At 40.4% G+C, this 12,500-nt stretch overlaps 1 protein-coding gene across 1 annotated transcript in view; it reads left to right on the plus strand.

Annotated features, from left to right (window-relative positions):
• LOC137645103 (neuroligin-4, Y-linked-like) overlaps positions 1 to 12,500 on the plus strand; it is a 179,333-nt gene that overhangs the window by 66,686 nt on the left and 100,147 nt on the right. The window contains exon 3 of the mRNA XM_068377947.1: positions 7,778 to 7,975. Within this exon, the coding sequence (XP_068234048.1) occupies positions 7,778 to 7,975 (198 nt within the window). The remainder of the gene's footprint in view (positions 1 to 7,777; positions 7,976 to 12,500) is intronic.

The following is a 12,500-nucleotide window of genomic DNA, read 5'->3' on the forward strand; positions in this document are numbered from 1 at the left end:
TTCGAATAATCTCATCGTTATTTTTTCTTTATTACTAAAAATTTGGCTGCAAGTTCGAATAATCTCTCTTATCTTTCTTTTTCGAATTGATAGCATATATTTTACCAGCATGTCCTAATTTTAGCTCCTGATAACACAAATTACTATATAGACTTATTTCAGCCAGTTCAGCATAAAAACACTTGCTACAAGTTCGAATAATCTCTCTTATCTTTTTTCGAATTGATACTAGATATATATTTTACCAGCATGTCCTAATTTTAGCTCCTGATAACACAAAGTCTTACCAGCGCCGGATTCGGGAGAGGTAGATCACGAAAGAGAGAGACAGAAACCAAAGTTACGACGACTAATACCGGCCGGGAGGGAACATTTTCCAATATCTGTAATAACTCAATCCGGAATATAAAAGAACCTTGAAATTCAATTTCGATTGAAGTCGATTCGGCCGATATTGGCTACGGGGAATTCCTGCAGAGACAGAGAGAGAGAGAGAGAGAGAGAGAGAGAGAGAGAGAGAGAGAGCAGAATTCGTCACTTAAATTGAGACATATACCATTACGATAAGTTCTTTCTAACGTTTTTTCTTGGGAATGTTCTTTCTAACGTTTGTCCTGGGAACGTTCTTTCTAATGTTTATCCTGGGAAAGATCTTTCTAACGTTTATCCTGGGAACGTTCTTTCTAACGTTTATCCTGGGAATTTCTAACGTTTATCCTGGGAACGTTCTTTCTAACGTTTATCCTGGGAACGTTCTTTCTAATGTTTATCTTGGGAACGTTCTTTAACGTTTATTCTGGGAACGTTCTTTAACGTTTATTCTGGGAACGTTCTTCCTAATGTTTATCCTGGGAATGTTCTTTCTAACGTTTATCCTGGGAACGTTCTTTCTGACGTTTATCCTGGGAACGTTCTTTCTAACGTTTATCCTAGGAACGTTCTTTCTAACGTTTATCCTGGAAACGTTCTTTCTAACGTTTATCCTGGGAACGTTCTTGCTGACGTTTATCCCGGGAATGTTCTTTCTGAGGTTTGTCCTGGGAACGTTCTTTCTGACGTTTGTCCTGGGAACGTTCTTTCTAACGTTTATCCTGGGAAAGTTCTTTCTAACGTTTATCCTCTGAACGTTCTTTCTAACGTTTATCCTCTGAACGTTCTTTCTAACGTTTATCCTCTGAACGTTCTTTCTAACGTTTATCCTGGGAACGTTCTTTCTAACTTTTATCCTGGGAACGTTCTTTCTAACATTTATCCTGGGAACGTTTTTTCTAACGTTTATCCTGGAAATGTTCTTTCTAACGTTTATCCTGGGAACATTCTTTAACGCTTATCCTTGGAACGTTCTTTCTAATGTTTATCCTGGGAACGCTCTTTATAACGTTTATCCTGGAAACGTTCTTCCTAAGGTTTATCCTGGGAACGCTTTTTTAGCGTTTATCCTGGGAATGTTCTTTCTAATGTTTATCCTGGGAACGTTCTTTCTAACATTTATCCTGGGAACGTTCTTTCTAACGTTTATCCTGGGGACGTTCTTTCTAACGTTTATCCTGGGAACGCTTTTTTAGCGTTTATCCTGGGAATGTTCTTTCTAATGTTTATCCTGGGAACGTTCTTTCTAATGTTTATCCTGGGACCGTTCTTTCTAATGTTTATCCTGGGAACGTTCCCTCTATTGTTTATCATGGGAACGTTCTTTCTAACGTTTATCCTGGGAACGTTCTCTCTAATGTTTATCATGGGAAAGTTCTTTCAAACGTTTATCCTGGGGACGTTCGTTCTAACGTTTATCCTGGGGACGTTCGTTCTAACATTTATCCTGGGGACGTTCGTTCTAACGTTTATCCCGGGGACGTTCGTTCTAACGTTTATCCTGGGGACGTTCGTTCTAACGTTTATCCAGGGAATGTTCTTTCTAACGTTTATCCAGGGAATGTTCTTTCTAACGTTTATCCCGGGAACGTTCTTTCTAACGTTTATCCTGGGAACGTTCTTTCTAACGTTTATCCTGGAAACGTTCTTCCTAAGGTTTATCCCGGGAACGTTCTTTCTAACGTTTATCCTGGGACCATTCTTTATAACGTTTATCCTAAGAACGTTCTTTCTAACGTTTATCCTGGGAACGTTGTTTCTAACGTTTATCCTGGGAACCTTCTTTCTAATGTTTATCCCGGGAACTTTCTTTAACGTTTATCCTGGGACCCTTCTTTCTAACGTTTATCCTGGGGACGTTCTTTTTAACGTTTATCCTGGGAAGGTTCTTTCTAACGTTTATCCTGGGACCGTTCTTTCTAATGTTTATTCTGGGAACATTCTTTCTAACGTTTATCCCGGGAACTTTCTTTAACGTTTATCCTGGGACCCTTCTTTCTAACGTTTATCCTGGGGACGTTCTTTTTAACGTTTATCCTGGGAAGGTTCTTTCTAACGTTTATCCTGGGAACGTTCTTTCTAACGTTTATCCTGGAAACGTTCTTCCTAAGGTTTATCCCGGGAACGTTCTTTCTAACATTTATCCTAGGAACGTTCTTTCTAATGTTTATCCTGAGAACGTTCATTCTAACGTATATCTTGGGAACGTTCTTTAATGTTTATCCTGGGAACGTTCTTTCTAACTTTTATCCTGGGAACGTTCTTTCTAATGTTTATCCTGGGAACGTTCTTTCTAATGTTTATCCTGGGAACGTTCTTTAATGTTTATCCTGGGAACGTTCTTTCTAATGTTTATCCTGGGAACGTTCTTTAACGTTTATTCTGGGAACGTTCTTTCTAATGTTTATCCAGGGAACGTTCATTCTAACGTATATCCTGGGAACGTTCTTTAACGTTTATCCTGGGAACGTTCTTTCTAACATTTATCCTGGGAACGTTCTTTTTAATATCCATCCTGGGAACGTTCTTTAACATTTATTCGGGGAACGTTCTTTCTAACGTTTATCCTGGGAATGATCTTTCTAACGTTTGTCCTGGGAACGTTCTTTCAAACGTTTATCCCGGGAACTTTCTTTAACGTTTATCCTGGGACCATTCTTTCTAACGTATTTACTGGGAACGTTCTTTCTAACGTTTATCCTGGGAACGTTCTTTCTAACGTTTATCCTGGGAACGTTCTTTCTAACGTTTATCCTGGGACCGTTCTTTCTAATGTTTATCCTGGGAACATTCTATCTAACATTTATCTTGGGAACGTTCTTTCTAACGTTTATCCTGGGAACGTTCTTTCTAACGTTTATCCCGGGAACTTTCTTTAACGTTTATCCTGGGACCATTCTTTGTAACGTTTATCCTAGGAACGTTCTTTCTAACGTTTATCCTGGGAACGTTCTTTCAAACGTTTATCCCGGGAACTTTCTTTAACGTTTATCCTGGGACCATTCTTTGTAACGTTTTTCCTAGGAACGTTCTTTCTAACGTTTATCCTGGGAACGTTCTTTCTAACGTTTATCCTGGGAACGTTCATTCTAACGTTTATCCTGGGAACGTTCTTTCAAACGTTTATCCTGGGAACGTTCTTTCTAACGTTTATCCTGGGACCGTTCTTTCTAATGTTTATCCTGGGAACGTTCATTCTAAAGCATATCCTAGGAACGTTCTATCTAACATTTATCCTGGGAACGTTCTTTCTAACGTTTATCCTGGGAACGTTCTTTCTAACGTTTATCCTGGGAATGGTCTTTCTAACGTTTGTCCTGGGAACGTTCTTTCAAACGTTTATCCCGGGAACTTTCTTTAACGTTTATCCTGGGACCATTCTTTCTAACGTTTATCCTAGGAACGTTTTTTCTAACGTTTATCCTGGGAACGTTCTTTCTAACGTTTATCCTGGGAACGTTCTTTCTAACGTTTATCCTGGGACCATTCTTTGTAACGTTTATCCTAGGAACGTTCTTTCTAACATTTATCCTGGGAACGTTCTTTCAAACGTTTATCCCGGGAACTTTCTTTAACGTTTATCCTGGGACCATTCTTTGTAACGTTTTTCCTAGGAACGTTCTTTCTAACGTTTATCCTGGGAACGTTCTTTCTAACGTTTATCCTGGGAACGTTCATTCTAACGTTTATCCTGGGAACGTTCTTTCAAACGTTTATCCTGGGAAAGTTCTTTCTAACGTTTATCCTGGGACCGTTCTTTCTAATGTTTATCCTGGGAACGTTCATTCTAAAGCATATCCTAGGAACGTTCTATCTAACATTTATCCTGGGAACGTTCTTTCTAACGTTTATCCTGGGAACGTTCTTTCTAACGTTTATCCTCGGAATGGTCTTTCTAACGTTTGTCCTGGGAACGTTCTTTCAAACGTTTATCCCGGGAACTTTCTTTAACGTTTATCCTGGGACCATTCTTTCTAACGTTTATCCTAGGAACGTTTTTTCTAACGTTTATCCTGGGAACGTTCTTTCTAACGTTTATCCTGGGAACGTTCTTTCTAACGTTTATCCTGGGACCGTTCTTTCTAATGTTTATCCTGGGAACGTTCATTCTAAAGCATATCCTAGGAACGTTCTTTAACGTTTATCCTTGGAATGTTCTTTCTGACGTTGATCCTGGGAACGTTCTTTCTAATGTTTATCCTGGGAACGTTCTTTAACGTTTATTTTGGGAACGTTCTTTCTAATGTTTATCCAGCGAACGTTCATTCTAACGTATATCCTGGGAACGTTCTTTAACGTTTATCCTGGGAACGTTCTTTCTAACATTTATCCTGGGAACGTTCTTTTTAATATTTATCCTGGGAACGTTCTTTAACATTTATTCGGGGAACGTTCTTTCTAACATTTATCCTGGGCACGTTCTTTGTAACGTTTATCCTGGGAACGTTCTTTTTAACGTTTATCCTAGGAAGATTCTTTTTAACATTTATCCTGGGAACGTTATTTTTAACGTTTATCCTGGGACTGCTCTTTCTAACGTTTGTCCTGGGAACGCTCTTTCTAACGTTTATCCTGGGAAAGTTCTTTCTAACGTTTATTTTGGGAACGTTCTTTCTAACGTTTATCTTGGGAAAGATCTTTCTAACGTTTATCTTGGGAACGTTCTTTCTAACGTTTATCTTGGGAACGTTCTTTCTAACGTTTATCTTAGGAACGTTCTTTCTAACGTTTATCTTGGGAAAGTTCTTTCTAACGTTTATCCTGGGAACATTCTTTCTAACTTTTATCCTGGGAACGTTCTTTCTAGCGTTTATCCTGGGAACCTTCTTTCTAACGTTTATCCTGGGAACGTTCTTTCTAACGTTTATCTTAGGAACGTTTTTCCTAACGTTTATCCTGGGAACGTTTTTTCTAATGTTTATCCTGGGAACGTTCTTTCTAACGTTTATCCTAAGAACGTTCTTTCTAACGTATTTACTGGGAACGTTCTTTCTAACGTATTTACTGGGAACGTTCTTTCTAACGTATTTACTGGGAACGTTCTTTCTAACGTTTGTTCTGGGAACGTTCTTTCTAATGTTTATCCTGGGAACATTCTTTCTAACGTTTATCCTGGGAACATTCTTTTTAACGTTTATCCTCGGAACGTTCTTTCTAACGTTTGTTCTGGGATCGTTCTTTCTAACGTTTTCCTGGGAACGTTCTTTCTAACGTTTATCTTGGGAACGTTCTTTCTAACGTTTATCCTGGGAACGTTCTTTCTAAAGTTTATCCTGGGATCGTTATCTAACGTTTATCCTGGGAATGTTCTTTCAAACTTTATCCTGGGAACGTGCTTTCAAAGGTTTATCCTGGGAACGTTCTTTCTAACGTTTATCCTGGGACCGTTCTTTCTAACGTTTATCCTGGGAACGTTCTTTCTAACGTTTATACCGGGAACGCTTATCCTGGGAATGTTCTTTCTAACGTTTATCCTGGGAACGTTCTTTCTAACATTTATCCTGGGAACGTTCTTTCTAACGTTTATCCTGGGAACGTTCCTTCTAAGGTTTATCCGGGGAATGTTCTTTCAAACGCTTGTCCCGGGAACTTTCTTTCTAAAGTTTATCTTGGGAACGTTCTTTCTAATGTTTATCCAGGGAACGTTAGGCTCAACATTTTGAGGACCAGAGGGGTCTTGTAGATATTCCTGCGTGATGGGGGAATCTCTCCTAATCTTTATTTTTATCCAAAGTGGATTAAAAAGGTTTGATGTGAGTAATGTGAATAGCTAGACTGTGAATAGCTAGACAATGATAGAGAGAGAGAGAGAGAGAGAGAGAGAGAGAGAGAGAGAGAGAGAGAGAGAGAGAGAGAGAGAGAGAGAGAGAGAGCGTGCTTTTAATTTCGACCAGACTTTAAATATCAATGGTGAAATTCATTAGAGAGAGATCAACCAGACCTTATATATAAATTTTTCAAGAGAGAGAGAGAGAGAGAGAGAGAGAGAGAGAGAGAGAGAGAGAGAGAGAGAGAGAGAGAGAGAGAGAGAGACTCCTTTACATTCCGACCATTCCCTAACTTCAACGACGAAATTCATTGTCTCTCTATGTCATAACATTACTATCTTTAACATGTTCTAATATTACACTGTATTTCCCCTGCGTTCAACTTAAAAATCAAAAGTGCAATTTTACTTTCGATCCAAAATATGAACATAATCTCTTTGAAATATGAGATACTAATCTTTTTTCAATACGATATTGCACCATTTCTACATATTCACCTGCAACAGGTTTCTTCAATAAGATACGAGAAACATTTGTATCTTTTTTAATAAAATATTTCTTAGCCTCAAAGTTAAAATAGGAATAAAGGAAAATTTCTAACTCTCTTTTTGTACCAGGTTTCTTCAACTTATAAGTCACGATATGATATAAGCAACATCTCACTTTCTATAACAGGTTTCTTTAACCTCTAAGTTATAATTATACATAAGAAACATTATCTATCTTACTATACCAAGTTCCTGGAACCTTTAAACTACAAGATAAAAACATATTTGTATCTCTCAGCTTAGATCAGGTTTCTTCAACCTCTTAGTAAAAATAAGATATAAGAAACAATATCCATCATTCTATACCAGGTTTCTTCAACATCTAAGTCACAATATAATATGAGAAACATTTGTATCTCTCTTTCTATATCAGGTTTCGTCAACCTCTAATTTACAAGACACAAGAAACATTATTTTTCATTCCATACCAGGTTTCTTCAACCTCTAAATATTATCTCCCTTTCTATACCAGGTTTCTTCAACCTCCATATTGTATCTCTCTCTATGGATCAAGATTCTTCAACCTCTAAATTGTATCTCTCTTCCTACACCAGGTTTCTTCAACCTCTAAATTGTATCTCTCTTCCTATACCAGGTTTCTACAACCTCTAAATTGTATCTCTCTTCCTACACCAGTTTTCTTCAACCTCTAAATTGTATCTCTCTTTCTACACCAGTTTTCTTCAACCTCTAAAATGTATCTCTCTTCCTACACCAGGTTTCTTCAACCTCTAAATTGTATCCCTCTTCCTACACCAGGTTTCTTCAACCTCTAAATTGCAGCTCTCTTCCTACACCAGGTTTCTTCAACCTCTAAATTGTATCTCTCTTCCTACACCAGGTTTCTTCAACCTCTAAATTGTATCTCTCTTCCTATACCAGGTTTCTTCTACCTTTAAATTGTATCTCTCTTTTTATACCCGAATTCTTCAACCTCTAAATATTATCACTCTTTCTATACTGTACTAGGTTTCTTCAACCTCTAAATTGTATCCCTCTTCCTACACCAGGTTTCTTCAACCTCTAAATTGTATCTCTCTTCCTATGCCAGGTTTCTTCAACCTCTTAACTGTATCTCTCTTCCTACAACAGGTTTCTTCAACCCAAACGTGGATCCAGTTGGTCGAGCAACAGTTGCCAACTACGGCCTGATGGACCAGTTGGCAGCACTGCATTGGGTTCAAGAAAACATCGTGAGGTTTGGGGGTGACCCGGGTCACGTGACTGTGATGGGGCATGGCACAGGTGCCGCCTGCCTCAATTTCTTGGTCATCTCGCCAGCTTCAGCAGGTAAGGTGCCATGAGATTCTATTTATTATTTTATTATCACATGTTTGGTAAATTGTTTTTGTGTATTTTTATGTTATTGCATTTTATTGGATTAGATTTTATAACAAATGTATGTTATAAATACAAATGCATGTAAACTAATGATTGTTGATATTGATATTTACACATTAACATAAATTCAAAATTATATACAATTATCGTGGCTACAGATATATATCATATACACGTACAATGTATATATATATATGTATATATATATATATATATATATATATATGTATATATATATATATGTATATATATATATATATATATATATATATATATATATGTATATATATATATATATATATATATATATATATATATATGTATATATATATATATATATATACATATATATATATATATATATATATATATATATATATATATATATATATATATATATATATATATATATATATATAAATTATATATACATACCGTATAAATTATATAGATGGATAGATAGATAGCAAAACAACACCTACATTCACGCTGCTAAAGATGAACGAAACAAATTATTAAACAATGTTTGAATGGGCGATTTATTTTAACCTTAACCTTTTGTTGATGCTAAATATAGATAGATAGATAGATAGATAGATAAAAATAAAACCAATAACTACATTCCCCTTGCTAAGAACGGTAAAACATATTTGGATCTACTTTCACATGATTTCATGAGTTTTCCTTTTGCTGCGCAACTTTACTCTACGGACATTCTCTCCCTCTTTCGGTTCCCCATTCATCTCTCGCCCCTCAACTGAGCCAGATATATCTACGTAGGCCTCTCGTCGCATATTTCATTTGCCCCCCAACTGGAAACCCATTCGCCCTCCTATTGTTCCAATACAGATTGTCATTGTCTGTATGGGAAATATTCAAGTGGGGAATAATGTAACATCTTCCAGTATGGAAGGATGTTACGTATGAACAAATTATTATTATTACTTGCTTAGCTAGCTACAACCCTAGGTGGAAAATCAGGATGCTATAGGCACAGGGGCTCCAACAGGGAAAATAGCCTAGTGAAGAGAGGAATAAAAGAATATAAAATATTTTAAGAAGAGTAATATTAAAATAAATATCTCCTATATAAACTATAAAAACTGTAACAAAACAAGAGGAAGAGAAAAAAAGATAAAATAGAGTGCTCGAGTGTACCCTCAAGCAAGAAAACTCTAATCCAAGACGGTGGAAGACCATGGTACAGAGGCTATGGCACTACACAAGACTGGAGGAAAATGGTTTGGTTTTGGAGTGTCCTCCTATAAGAGCTGCTTACCATAGCTAAAGAGTCTCTTCTACCCTTACCAAGAGGAAAGTGTCCACTGAATAATTGCAATGCATTAACCCCTTGAGTGAAGAAGAACTGTTTGGTAAACTCTGTTGCCAGGTGTATGAGGATAGTGGAGACTATTCAGTGTGTGTGTAGGCAAAGGGAAAATACACCGCAACCAGAGAGAAGGATCCAATGTAGTATTCTCTAGCCAGTCAAAAGACCCCAAAACTCTTTCAAATTGATAAATTTAAGAGATGAAAAGCAATAGGAACTTACTTTCAGTATATATTCAAGAGTTATCATTGCTAAGGAACCTGTATTCAAAATGTAATTTACAAAGCTTCTAATGAAATCAAGCCGAGTTCTATATACGTATTGTACCAACCGTGTGTCACACAATTGTACATAATTCCTTTTGCATATATTATGCTTGTATCTTCGGTCTTCCCTCGCACTAAACGAACATGACAATTCATGTCTGCTGTTTCCTCTGTAACATTGTCTGTCTTGTTAACTTGTTATGTCCTGTTGCCTTGAGGTTTTGTATATAAAGGAGTGTTCTATAACAATATAACTCAGTTGATTGCATCCTGCCTTTGAGTTCACAACCCTCACTCGGCCCGTCACATTGGTGACCCCGGAAGTCAACTCGCTCCCACTGCCTTCCACCCCCACCTCCCTCGCCCCTCCATCGTTGGTACTATGACGGAGACGAACTCTACTACAGCAGTTGGCGCTGCGGCCGCCCCATTGAAACTTTCACCGTTCGCCACCGGAGAGGCGTTTGCTTGGTTTCAGCGCGCAGAAGTCCACTTTCGTGTCAGGGGCGTGACTCACTCAACCACCAAAGCGGATTATGTTCTCGCGGCGATACCTGGGGACACCTTCCCAGAAATATCCGACTGGCTTTGTGAACAAGGAGACACCCCAATAGCGTATGACGCCCTCAAAACATACCTTCTGCAGTAGTACTCGCCGTCACCAGCCGCCCGTATAGCAAAGCTTTTTCAGCTCTCGCAACAACCGTTGGGGGACCCAAGGGCTTCGCTTGCCCTCAGGGAAATGACCAGTATCGCTCGCCTTCAACCTGCCGCAGACGGCTCTCCTCGTGAGGTGAACCTACTCCGTGCCCTTTGGATACGCCGTTTACCCGAACCTGTATGCGCTGCCATACCCGATGTCGATAGTTTACCCATAAAGAACTTGATGACCAAAGCCGACGCTCTTATGGACAGCCACTTCAAGACCTCCATCAATGCCTCCACCCCTGACGACGAGGATGCCTATTCAACGTCAACCGAAGCTGACATGAATGCCATAGGACATACACGCCTACCCCGTGACGTGCCAAAGCGGCGACAAAGCCGCCCACCACCCACCAATCGCTCGCGCCCCAACGAACGACTTCTACAGCCACTTACTACCTCCCATCCGCCGCAGTTTTGCTACTACCACTTCAGATTCGGGGCAACCGTGAAGAAATGTGCCAAGGATTGTCAGTGGCCAAAAAACTTGTAAGTAGGCCATCGCTTGTGGCGGTGGCCTACCATGTTTCTAATCTTTTCTTTTTACAGGATGCAGGGCGTGCGATTTTTGGTAGACACGGGTGCTTGTTGTTCTCTTTTGCCAAGGAAACTCTTCAAGGCACGACGTAGTCTGTCTACATCTGCTGACGTCCGCTTAGTAGCTGCCACATTATCGTTCGGAAACGGTAAATTCAATTGGAAGTTTCTCGTTGCTGACGTCACAATGCCAATCCTCGGTGCGGATTTCCTCTCTCATTTCCACCTTCTGGTCGATGTCGCCCACCGACGATTGGTCAACGCAGACTCGTACTTGTCGACACCTCTTCAACCCGTTCCCTCTAACCTCGCTCTCCACATCAGCGCACCCACGGATGCCTACGCCCACCTCCTCACGTCGCACCCGGAAGTTTCCCGTCCAGAACTTCGCCAAACGCCCACAGTTCCTGCCAAGCACGGTATTTATCACCATATCAAGACGACGGGACCCCCAGTCTTCGCAAAATTCAGACGTCTGGCACCGGAACGATTGGCAGCCGCCAAACAGACGTTCGCCAAAATGGAGAAAATGGGCCTTTGCCAAAAGGCCTCCAGCCCATGCGCCGACAGGTGTTTGATTTCGTTCACGGCCTTTCACACCCCTCGTGCCGTTCTACTGCACAGCTGCTGAAGGCAACGTTCATTTGGCACGGCATTTCTAAGGATGCTAAGGATTGGGTCCGCGCCTGTACTTCTTGCCAAACTTCCAAAGTACATCGACACACGGATTCAGGAGTGGGCACCTTTTCTCAACCTCAGCGTCGTTTCGCACACATTCACGACGTTGTAGGCCCCCTACCCACATCACAAGGACATCGTTACCTGTTTACCGTCATCGACCGCTCCACTCGTTGGCCTGAAGCCATTCCCATGGAAACTGCAACGTCCGCCTCATGTACATCTGCCTTACTCTCTGGATGGATTTCAAGATTCAGTATCCCTGAGCATATTACTTCTGAGAGGGGAGCCACTTTCACCTCTCAATTGTGGACGTCATTAGCGAATCTCCTGGGCATCACCCTACATCAGACAACAGCCTACAACCCCGCTGCCAATGGATTGGTTGAACGTTTTCATAGCACCCTCAAAGCAGCTTTGATGTCCCGCTGCAAGGATTGCAACTGGTTTACTCAGCTTCCCTGGGTCCTCCTGGGACTAAGGACCACTCCTAAAGACGCCCTCGACGTCTTGGCAGCTGAAATGGTGTATGGCGACCCGTTGGTCGTCCCTGCCGAATTTTTTCCTTCTACAACCTGCTCCGACAATCTCCAGCGCATACGTCACGTCGTGGGAAAATTTACTCCATGCCGCCAGACTTACAAGCCCCCAGCGAAGCATCACATACCAACGAACTTACACTCTGCAACGCACGTCTTCCTGCGCAACGACACTAGCAAGCCACCACTAACGCCCCCTTACACGGGCCCTTTCCTTGTGATCCGACGCAGTCCGAAAGCATTCCTACTAAACATTCGGGGCAAAGAAGACTGGGTCTCCATTGATTGTCTAAAACCTGCTTATCTTCTGCCAGATGACCCGCCTACAGTTCGCCTCTCCAGATCAGGGCGCCCTATTTAACATGTACAGTATGTCATTTTTTTGGGGGGGAGCCATGTACCAACCGTGTGTCACACAA

The sequence above is a fragment of the Palaemon carinicauda genome, chromosome 8 (genome assembly GCF_036898095.1).
Source record: "Palaemon carinicauda isolate YSFRI2023 chromosome 8, ASM3689809v2, whole genome shotgun sequence".
Taxonomy (NCBI): Eukaryota; Metazoa; Arthropoda; class Malacostraca; order Decapoda; family Palaemonidae; genus Palaemon; species Palaemon carinicauda.